General features: G+C 43.5%; 1 protein-coding gene across 4 annotated transcripts in view; it reads right to left on the minus strand.

Moving 5' to 3' along the window:
* The window catches only part of Tet (Ten-Eleven Translocation (TET) family protein), a 214,941-nt gene that overhangs the window by 53,242 nt on the left and 149,378 nt on the right, over positions 1-12,321 (minus strand). For all 4 annotated transcript variants that reach the window (XM_075694244.1, XM_075694247.1, XM_075694245.1 and 1 more), the window contains one exon: positions 8,020-9,703. In XM_075694244.1, the coding sequence (XP_075550359.1) occupies positions 8,020-9,703 (1,684 nt within the window). The remainder of the gene's footprint in view (positions 1-8,019; positions 9,704-12,321) is intronic.

Genomic DNA, 12,321 nt, shown 5'->3' on the forward strand with positions numbered 1-12,321 from the left:
CCAAATAACAATCCAGTAGTTCGGTGCTAAACTTGACAGCCATAACCCTGCTACTACACTGGTGGCATTTGCCATGGGTTACTTTGATGCTTGTGTTTTCCCAGACATTAGCATGATGACATACAAGGGCAGTGAAATATTCTAGGCCCACCACGTTTCTCTGGGCTGTCACGAATTTCTTCCTAGAGATAAAAATTAGAACAAACCACTGACAACATAAGCATCAGAGACAAGCACCAATAAGAATAGTGTGCAACTCCCCCACTCCCATCCCAATATCAGCGCAAAAAATTCCACACCAAACACAGAAGTCTGGGACGCCCTCAACAATAACAGCCTACAATTCTTGGTTTCATTCCCGCTGTTATCTCGGCAGCGTGCCATGCCAGATCACATCAGACTCACTTGGCGAGCACTGGGTATGTCCAGAAAATGCATTTAAAATTCTTGACAGAGCAGCTTTTAGCCAAATAGGTGTCCAAATGTTTCAACAGTGACAAGACTTGGTGCAAGGTGGAGAAATAAAGTCTGCATTTGAAGAACCTTCACCAGCCTGACCCCAACGTTGTGCATTAGTTATCACTGAGAGCTGATTATTCTGCTTTCAGAGAGCAGAGAACAATTCCTAGGACAACAGAGTGGTTCTCCACAACCCAAGAAATAAGGCTATGTCCCACCTATGCTACAAACGACAAGACCACAATGTTTGGGGCAAAGTTTAGCATTCTGATGACTAATATGCTCTCAAATGCATTTTTTTTTGTGCACCTTATTATGAAGGGGGAAAGTCGGGGAAAATACAGGAAGATTTTTTTTTTCTCTGTAGGACAATGCATGTACTGACAAGGCCGCTAAAGCAATAGCTGCTTTGAAGTGCATAACTCTGACCACCCCCTTTACCACTAGATCTTGCACTCGTTATTTGCTGCTTCCAAAGAGACCAATAAAAAATTGAAAATAATTTTTAAGTATTAAGGGATTGTTACAGCAGAGCTGTCTTACAATGAGGCCTGTAATTTTCTTCGGGTTGATAAGATTAACACAATAGGCTGTGTGGATTAACCTCCATAGTGGGCAGCCAAGTTTTTCATGTCCATATGCAATTGTGAACCTAGCTGGGCTGAGAATGTTTGACAGGTTTGAAAGCTTCATGTACGGAAGTTCAACCTTGTGGACTCAGTATGGTTGAAAGCCTTTGAGGGTTTAAATCTAAAAACAGTACTGATGATGAGGGCCATTGAAATGCTTTTATGTTATACAATACCTTCACAAAATGTGACTGAGAATATTGAAATAACATAAACTTTTACTCCCCCAGTGAGAGTTTAAACTGCACATGCAGGTCTAAAACCTGTCATCTTTTTTTTCTTGCTGACTTTTTCAAGTGGACTACGCAGGGAGATGGACATAAACATTTAGGTTAACCAGTCCACAAAATGTGTAAGCACGCATCTGGGACCTATTTTTCTCCAGGGCCATTTCATTTGGTAGGATTTAGCTAGCATGACTGTGCATCAAGATAGCCATTGTCAAGAACTGCAATCCATCTGCTTCCAAAAAAGGCACATCATGCACCTTGGAACAGGCACGACATAAACCAATTATACTTAGCAATTCCTGTGCAGTGTACCATATTTAAGAGTGTCACAGTTGATAAAAGTTTGTCCGCACAACTGGCTAAACAAACAAGCTACCACACATGTTAATGAAATTAAGAAGGCACCACGAAGTAGTGCTCTTTCAGAGTGCACAAAAAGCAAAGTTGAACCATATTTAACAGCAGACATGTTGATGCAACTGTACATTATAATTTTGCAAGGAATGACATCATAGAATCACAAGCTTTTGCTATGTAATATACTAAACAATATCCTATGCATTCTAATTTAAAGCTTCTGATATTCTCTAAAACACCCAATTTGTCTTTGCATTTAGTTGCATAAGTTGTGTCCACCTCTCTATAAAATCCAGTCATAAAAGCAAAATTGCAGTATGTGTCAGGGCAATTTTTTTAAACATTTTAATTAAGACTGGTCATAACAAGTTTTCCTACTGAATATTCAGTCTTGTGAAACATTTTAATGTTTTACATGCATGTAAATTCACATTAGCACCTCTGGTGTCAGTTGGGTGTTTTCTATCAAATTGTGTAGCACTGTATTTATTATAGAAATAAATGAAACTGGTGTTTCATAGCTCACTCCCAACATGGACATGTGTCAATGCTGCTGAAAGTTTACTAGCTCAACGTTGCATTTCACTCCCCCCCCCCCCCCCCCCCCAGTTTCCAATGACATGAGGGACCCTTTCGGTCAGGTAGTCGATGCAATAACACCAACACAGCAGAAAATGGTGGGAAGACATGCTCCGAAGGTGACAAGCCAGCAGTGGGGCCAAAGCATTCTGCTCAGTCAGCTTTGCACTTTTTGTGTAAACACATTCCTCAGAACCACATATGAATTATAACATGTGGCCCCCACATAGTTCCCCCAAGGCATGTGCACATTTGCAGCTCTCCCAGAAGCAGACTGCACATCCTGGTGATGATGCAAACATTTGCAACCTCTTTCAAAATGAAATTCTACACAACTGAGACAAGAGAATAAAAACAGAGATGAATGATGAAAGGTGGAAAGAGGAATCTCCAGACATTAAAAAAGTACATTTGTAAAACTCTGAAGTTGTGGATTACTTTTGTCCCCTTGGTGGAAAAAAAAGGTATAAAAAACAGAAATGCAGAGAAACTTAGTATTTAGCAAGGCCATGCAAAGCTTAAGCCAGAGGAATGGGAGGGGCACCCAACAAAGATAGGTCACAAGGGACTACCAGCTAACTGGAGTGCAGAAAAGGCAGGCAGGCACAAGAAGGACAGCCAGAGAAAGGACAGGCATGCCAGGATACAAAGCTAGGGCATCCATAATTAAGAGAGCAAATGAGAAGAGAGGTTGGGTTAAGGCTGCTGCAAAAATTCCCATCACCACACAGAACCAAAATCATGTTTGCACAACTCAGGTTGCTCAATGAGCACTCATTTTGAAATGTGTTTGGATAATTACTGCTTAAGTGCACTGTAGACCAATAGGTCTCTCTCAATGCCAAAGGAACAAGGCATCAAGAACTCTTAATCACTTTTATTAAAGGACTCAAATTTCAGATGCCAATAAAACATAACCTTGCAGACAAATGCTGCTACACTTCTGTGAAAAACAGTCACATGTGCAATGAGAAAATTTTCATCTGATGCAAATGCTAGTTTGGCTTCACATTTAGGGTGGAAGAAAGCAGATCGGTCTGCACAAACTGGGCACCCATCAGGCAGCATACAACACAAAGCGTTCAGTTACACACGGTTTTCTTTTGGCCAGGGCATGTTCTATCATCATAGATGGTTCTGAAGATGTTGGTAAAAGCTATGTGCTATGAAAAATTATTCCTATTCTCTGCATGGAGAGGAACAGAGAGGGAAAAACAAAAGCCTTCCACGGGTCAATCACTGACCTCGTAGGTAACTCACAGATGCGAGTCACCAAGGGAAACAGGCAAAATCAGACATTGTTGCATTTGATTTTGAAATGAAAGGGATTTATTTCTCACACATTTCAAAACCTGAGTTTCTATATATTTAGAAAAATCTATGGCACAGTGTAAAAAAAGTTGTGTTATAGTAGCGAAGAGTATTGATAAATGTTGTACATCTCATCTGTTCACTCGATGATCAAGCAAACACGTCTTAAACAACTAGGCATCTTGAAAGGTTGCACACAAAAAAAATATAACTAGGGAGATTGTACAATTAAGTAAGGGGCACAAAAGCAATCCACATACTTCATAGCATTTTCAAATGTGCAATCAAGAAGCCAGCACAAAACAAGAAATACACTCGTCAAAATTTCTAGCAGCACTTTTTGCTCCAGGTGCATGCAATAATCTCAAGCTGATCCTTCCCTGAGTGCAGAAAAACACAATCGGCACAGATTTAAACAATCACATTACAAGAATGAAGGCTAAACCAAAAGGAAAAGCACAATGTAGTATAAACACAGACATCACTCATCAGGACAAAAGAGCAAGGGTGGAAAGTAAGGCTGAGGTAGAACAAAAACAAAGATGCGCATAAACAATGCATGAAAGACTACAATGACAGACTACAAAAAATGAATGACACAAATGTACAACGAAAAGCACAGAAAGCATTTTTAAAAATGAGGCGAGCAGACAGATTTCTGGCCACCACATGTTTACGAAGGCCCTCCCAACATTTGAGCGTCAGATGATATGTTCTTTGGTTTCACTGCCTTACTAATTATGTGGGGCCGAAGACAGCATTTACTACAAAAATGTAAAGGCAGTTTCCGTGTGCTGCCTCAAGCACCCAAGATGAACATAAGTTTCCCTACACTCGCATCAGCTAGCAACTAGGTTTCCAGCCCAAACCCTCAGAGAAAAAGATGCTAGGAGCAATGCACAATAAGTTAATGCCCGACAAATCCTGCGCACAAAACACTGCGCTGAAAATAGCATAAGCTGCTAGGCTTAAGCCCATAAAGACCTATCTACCTTCCTGTTAGGCCTTCTGGACAGTCTTTCATACTTTCTGTGCATGTGCATAGATAACCATAAACATGATGGGACAAGATGGACTTACAGAAGGGCAGCTTCTTGACAAGAGCCACCTGCTATAATAGATTAGCTAAAACTCCACAAAAATAAAGCAGTAGTTGCTCAGCTGCACCCTTCATTTGGCACAAGTTTGCATCATAATCCTTCAGTGGCAATCGGCAGCTAGCCCCACAGTGTAATGGGTGGCCAGTGGAGTGACACAATCTGTGTACAAGGGAGGGAATGTTACCCGGGCATCCCTGTGGGGTGGCCCTGTATGCATAAGTCTCTGTATAAGGTTCACTGCTGCTGTGACACTTGTATTCTCTTTGCTGTACAGCCATGCCATAAATAAATCTGCCGCAGTGGCAACTTCTAGTCTGGCCTATAGGGAACATTTACTCCTTCTAGTCTTGAAGAGGCCAGTGCTTGCAGAGTGCATGGAAGAGATAAACTGAGGACAACCATAAAGACACGACCAGTGACAAGTTCTCATGTGATCCTATTTCATACAATCCTTTTTGCCAAAGGCTCAGAAACTTGGTGGCAAAATGAAAAGCTTGAGACAGTGCTCCAGAACAGTAAGGCAATTCACCTATTCACAGTAGTTCATACATTCAGCCGTCCTGCTCCAGGCAACAGCACTTTCAAACAAACACTAAGACATCAGCTTAGGCAGCCTCCAGCTTCTGTCACTCATGTTGTCAGAGGCAAACTTCATCCGACATTCACTGAACCACCTCAATGTGCAAACAAAGTAATGTGTGCTCCTTTGTGGAGCCCAAGCCAGCTGTATGCTCCCAGGTAAAGCTTTTGTTGACAAACATCACCAAAACAATGTAAGAGAGGACTGCTCGTTGTTTTGTAGCTTGGCCCCAAACACCATTTTGGTCTGAATTTTCTTAAGAGTTGCAAATGGGAAGACTTGCAAGGTGAACACCACAATAATTCGGTAAAAAGTCTTGCAAATTACAAAGTGATACAATGAAATTCCATCTTCACAACAGAGTACTCGGGCCATAACTCGCAGGCAGTAAACAATGGTTCTAAGCAATTAAGCCACGTGAACCTAAGCAACAACTCAAGTGAAAACACAGCGGAGTATTAAATGCTGCTGGCTTGTGGCACTGTCTACTTTGCAAGTCATCCGATGATTCTCACGTCACTGGATCCTTAGAAATGCATTTTATGTCCATTTTTGTTGCCTTTCAAGCAAATAAGAAGGACCTTTTGACAGGTGTATGGACAAAGATAACTAGGGGTGTGCGAATAGTGATTTTTGAGACCGAAACGAATACGAATCGAATAGCACCAGAAGCTAATCGAATCGAATACTGAATAGTTTTCGAATAATGAACAGCCTTAATCGCAATTATTATAAAATGATAGTCACCTCATAGCATACTTAAAGGGACACTAAAGCAAAACAATAAATCAGTTTAGACTAATAAAGCATTGTTTGAGAACCCTGCAGGCAGTCATTTAGAAATAATAGATTGATTATTAGATGAGAAAACGAAGGTTGAAGTATCAGTATTTAAATTTCGCGCCTAAACCCCAATGCTGGTACGTCAGTGTGATGTCAGGGATTCCAAAGTATGTTTTCGCATTTGGGCCACGTTGGCCGAGTAAAGGTTCCCAAAACTTGCCATGTTTAATATTTGGCTCCTTTAGAACACAATGCAGTCAATTTGTACCGCTATATAATTAAGTAGGCCCTAGAAGATGCCATCAAAATCCACGACGTCAGCGACCAGGTGCGGGAACTTCAAGGACCGGCGTCGCCACCCGTCTTTTGTTCTTGCGCTTTTTCTTACGGGGTAAGAGTGGTGTTTTTGGTGTTGTGGAAAGGTAATTTACTGATGCAGAAGAAATCATTTTTCTCTTCAGTGTCCCTTTAAAATTAGCAAGTTTCAGTTATTACAGAGTATGTTATGAAGCATTGTTTATTAAAAACACAAGTGGAGCATTAGGAACAAGCATTTTTTTCGAATGCACAGGACTCTTCATAGAGTGCAAATGATTGCTGTACAACCTGTAAAGTATGGCTACTAAGTAGTGTAGCCTGCTCCACTACGGAAGTCCTCATGTTTTATGTCTATACTATGGCAGCAGGGAAGAAAATTTACGATACTTTTGCCCCAGTTTTATGTTTCATTGGGCACAGCTGACGTGAAACATTCGAAAAGTATTCGAGAAATATTTACATTTACGAACAGTGACTATTTGATTCGAAGACCAAATCAAATAGGACACTATTCGATTCGTTGTTTAAGTTTCAAATATTCACACACCCCTAAAGATAAGAGTTATTCTTAGCTTCTTGACAACACAGTCTCATTCAACATCCAGAAGATACGAGATCTAGTTTAATAATTTTCAATAACCATTAAAACATTAAACTTACAAATAATAGTCAATTCTTTTGATGATGGGAAAGTGATTCATGTCCTACAGGGGAAAAAATTCAATTGTGCAGAAGTTTTGCATGCCACCGACTATCAATGCTCTAAAAACCAAACAAGATTACAAAATTATAGCCCATAAACAACAAGATAAAAAAGAATAGTTTACAGAGATGAATAATTCATTTGCACAATATTTCAGGAATATTTGCCATTAATAAAAGACACTAATACCAGTCAGCAGTACTCTATTAATAAAAACTATGTGAGAGTCCGAACTCTACCACGGGTCAGACTGAAAATGCACAGTTGCAAGTGCAGTAAGACTGAACTGGCTTAAAGGTAAGAACAGTGCAGCTGAGGAGAAGGACATAGAACTTGTAAACAAGAGAGCATGATGCATAGATCACCACTATGGTGCTACCGGCAGCACCCAGGCAAGGCTGCCTTTGCTGTCACACCCAATAACAACACCACAGCATTTAGCTCATAATTAGGACCACGAACAGTTTAGCTAAGACACAGAAGTTCATGTACTTGCATAGACATTGCCAGTGGCACCAAAGTAGAAAGCAGCATACACTCTTGCCAGGGAAGCAGTTTGGCTCGCCAATGTTAGCCACAGTGTCCAAATTTGTTGCAACAAAATTGAGATGTAGTGCAACAAGTGAAAGACTCAAAGTGGTTTTGCATAATTTGGCGCTAGCAACTCGGTAAGCTTAATATAGGCACTGAAAGCAGAGTTGCCTGGAACTGCCAGTAAGTATAAGCAGTTCAATGTTCTACGAGAGGAGAGCTAACTGCAAGTCTTTTCGGAATAGTTTGCTGATCTGCTTTGTTCACTTCAGTGCCTCAGTGTCTGTATGAGATCTCAGCCGACTGCCAGTAACACCACAAGCACTGACACACTGTCAACAACCATGACAGTCCATGGCAAGCCAAACGGCCCCTTGCACACTCGGGAGCCCTCAAAGTGCTGCTGGGAGGGTGGATTGGGGGCTTCGAGGGTACTCACGAGCATCTTCAGGCGACAGGCAGTCGCAGGCGGGGGGCTCTGCCTTGGCATTGCTCCGCAGTCGCTCAAGTCGCTCCCACCAGGGATCGGCACCTGGCAGATTAAGGGAGGCGAAAGATGCCCCAGGTGGGCCCATGGGGGGCAGAGGGAAAGGGGGGCCCGCATAGCCTAGAGGCCCCTCAGCAAATCCTCCAAAGTGAGGGGGTGGCGGCCCCCCAAGAGGCGCCAGGCCCAACTCCAGTCCTCGGAATTCGCCCACAGCAGCAATACGACCAGCATCTACGTCGGGCGCCCCTCCCGCCCGAGCCGCCCCATCTTGGGCACCATCACCACCAAACTTGGACCCCCCCGCCGCAGTCAGCTGCTGGTGGTGGTGGTGGGGCGGCTGCTCCGCTAGGTAGGAAGGAGCGCACGAAGTGGCGAAGCTGTTATATGTACTGATAATACTTGTATATGTACTCATAGATGTGGTCGTATTCAATAAAAAAGGCTGCTGCACTGCATCCGTAGTAGTAGGCTCACTCTCACTGCGCGGCTGTTGCTGGTGGCTGGAGTCACTCTCATTTCCACGCTGCACGGGCGGCACTAAGTGGGGCACATATGGCGGAGCCCCCTGAAATGCTGCCCGCGGTGACTGTCGCTCTGCAAATGGTGATGATGGTGGGGCTGGTCCATTGCAGGGCTGCTTAATGTGGCTGGCAGCTGTGCTGGCCGTCGTCGTCGTGCCAATGGAGGCTGCTGAAGTATAGTGGTACTGAGCACCACCACGAATGTCTGCCTCTGATGCATTTGGTGCACTTGTAGCGGGTGTAGTTTTCTTGGTGTCACATGCTTCCACTTTGGCTTCTGATGGCTCCTGTGGTGCACCATAGAAGTTGCCATATGACATCATGCCATTAGTGGGAGCAGCAGGCCCACTTGGGGCTCGGGATGTGTTGTTTGTTTCAGCACTGCTGTCAGCAAACTCACTCTCGCGACTCTGATCCTCAGGCTGGGAGAACTCAGCTTCGGAGTTGTTGCTCCCTTGGGACGACGACCCATTCTTGGCAAACTCAGGCAGCTCTGGCCGGCCACGTGCCTGCCCCATAGAGGGGTTCGCCTCGTGCCAGGCCTCAGCTGGGAGCTCACTCGATGAAGGTGGCCGAGGATTGCCATTAGAATGGCTGCCACTGTTGCTGCTGCCGCTGTTGCTCCTTGCCAAGGGAGGGAAGCTCCGCGAGGGGCCTACCTCATTTGGAGGTGCCTGACGGGTGAACTGCTGGTGACCCATGGCCTCATCAGGCACTGGCTGCGCTGGCTGCGGATGCACAAAGTTGCCAGCTGGGCCCAGTGTGCTTTCCAGACCCTGAAAAGGGCCTTGCTCCTTCTGGCTCTGCCTAGTCTGAATCAGAGTCTTGAGGCGATTATTCATCATCTGGTGACGCGTTGGGAAGTCTGCCTCCTCAGTGCCCATAGGCAAGCGCCCATCATGCTGCTGCTGTTGCTGCTGCTGTTGCTGCTGCTGCTGTTGCTGCTGCTGTTGCTGCTGCACATGGCCATTGAAAGCACCCACCACTTGAGGGTGCTGGGCTGGAAAGGTCCCAAATGAAGGACCAGATTCGTACATCTGATTCGGGCCACCCGCTGTCCCACTCTTAGCTGTGGGTGGCAGCTGGTACTCGCTGTGGCCAGAAAAGCCACCGATCTGCAATAAAAAAAAAGCCAGGACTCTGGTCAGATGGCAGCAAGAGTGCAGCATACAAAACACTGTTCACTCTACCTCAACATAAAGGCCACATTTTCTAGTTCTTAATGCAGAAATTTGAGACAAAATGGACAGAAGTCGAGACATCTCTCGTTTCTGCACTAAGAGCTAGAAAATATGTCGTACCAACAAGGCCAGAACTCAACCCTTATAAAGGCCAACTGTGAAACGCGTATTATACACAATCAAAGTAACCTTGACAAAGTCAATGAACTGGTAATTGCCAAATTTTACAAAATTAACAGCCTTTGAATAGTGCCTTGGCAGACAACATGGGCATCAGGTGGTAAAAGGACATGATACAGATACCAGAGCAGCGCATAGTGCTGATCTCTCTACCGCACCTGGATGTTCTGGCGCTGGTTCTGAACATTCTAAATTCTGTCATTTCCAGCTAGCAATGGTGGCATTTCTTGCAAGTTTCTGCATCAAAACAGTGATTTTCGCAAGTTTTTTTGCAACATATCTACTTGTATTTTAAACGAAACTTTGATGGAGGCTGCTCTTAATTACACTGACAAGAACAAGGCTTTTTATGTGGTTCAAAATTTCATTTCTGTTGGCCTCTACGCACCAACACAAATTTACATAAATGCCTCTGCAAATGATTTATTCAGAGAAACATTCACATCACAGTGAGCATGGTGCGTAAATAAAGGCCAGAGATCTCCAGCCATTACCTTTTCTGACATTTATGCATTATTTCATTCTTCTAAATAAATATAAAACACAGCATTCTGATCCAAACTGTGCAGCCTAATCAAGAGTTTTTACACTCGGCCTTCATTTCAGTAATGTCGGCAACAGTCAATTAGGAAAGGAACTGGCACAGTTGTAAAGCAACATGACTGTGTTAATCATACTGTCCACTATTTCAGATTATTCTGCATCATTCACACAAGAAGAGATGCTTAATTCCATCAATGCAAACATTTAATACACTACAGGCACATCGTATAACATCTGTGATGTCATATAAAGTTGCTTCTCTTATTATGTAGCATGACCTAGCTTTCCGGTTTATATCCTGTACGAGTACTTCAGTAGAGCAACAAGTATTGTACCAGTAAGAGAAAAGGCTGTGGGAGTCTTTCATTAGGCAACAACCATTACGTAAATCAATGTTACAGTGCCTCAAATCGTCAATCAAATCACACTGGCTCTTGCCACTTGTTAACCACCTGGTTATCTAAGTTGACAGTGACTGTCCCAGACTGGTGGTGCTGCCAGGTGGGAGGAGGGAGAGCAAGCCAGATGGGGAGTGAACAAAGAAAGCTTTGCTTTAATATGGGCATCATGGTATGGACATTTCCAATATGGCACAAGAACACATCCTGCATCCTCCCTAGAGGAATGTGTGTTGGTGTGAAGAGTACACACTGCCACAGTTTATAGGGCTTTTGAGCAGAGGCTCAGGGGCGCTTCAGAACAGACTATAGTAAGCTTGCCAATTCTTTAGTGCACAAAGTTGGGATGGGAGAGTGAGGGGGGGGGGGAGGCGGCAATCAACTCTGTCAAGGCCAGGAGCTGCCAGTCTGTACGTACAAATTTTTGTAGTCCTACCGTGTGATAATTCACAACACAAAAAGTGCACTTTAATTGGCTCACAAACACAGCTACCAATACAGATAGAAGTACTATGAACCGTTAGTTCCTACAACAAAACTAGAACAATGACCTAAACTAAACCGCCTTTATGTTTAAGAGAATGCAGCAGTACACGAAAAAATGGGCAAGCAGAGCTGTCAGGCATTATAAAAAGGAAATCTGGTGTATTTATGGTTAGCCAGTAGGGAAAGAAAAAGAAAGTTGTAACATTGCACCATCCCGACTGGGTCAGGTCGGGGCTGTCCCACTAAATTAGGGTCGGTTGGCAACCCTAGACCAGAGAGGATTACGGCGGCACACAGGGAGCTCTCTTAAATAAAGATTTTTAATATTCTAGCAACACAATGAGGAGCCTCTGTGCCTAGAGACAACTCTTTCAGCATGCTTTAGGTAAACCGTAATACATTGTGCATTTTTAAAGATATTTAATAAGTACTCGAATGTTGGCACATAGACAAACTGCACTCAATATTGCCCTTTTAGATTTTCCTATAGAGCTACTGCATTTGGGGATGCTCTGGTGGCAAAATATATGCTTTAGTGGATTTTCAATTAAATATTTCCCAGCAGTTTCAATTAACTCACAGTATGTATTGGGTTCTAGCAGATTTCAAAAATTGTTTTAGCAAAATTCAGCAAGAAAGAGTGACAACAAATCTGCAGTGCCCTTTTCTCTCTCTCTCTCTTTCCCCCCAAAATTGTGGCTGTTTTGAAGCACTTTGCCAGGTGTTAGGCAATCATAGGCAAATAACACCAAGGCATATTTTTAGTAGTCATCCTGAGAAATACTGAACATTCTTTTTTTTTTTTGAAGTGCAATTAGTTTGCTAATTAGTTTTGAATATTGGTTTCAGGTAATCTGACCAGATTCCTCCGACGCTGAAGGGGGGGGGGGGGAGCACGGCTGTGCTTAAACGCCAGAAAGGTGCACAAATTCCAGCGTGGCCTCT

This window comes from Dermacentor variabilis, chromosome 1, assembly GCF_050947875.1.
Source record: "Dermacentor variabilis isolate Ectoservices chromosome 1, ASM5094787v1, whole genome shotgun sequence".
Taxonomy (NCBI): Eukaryota; Metazoa; Arthropoda; class Arachnida; order Ixodida; family Ixodidae; genus Dermacentor; species Dermacentor variabilis.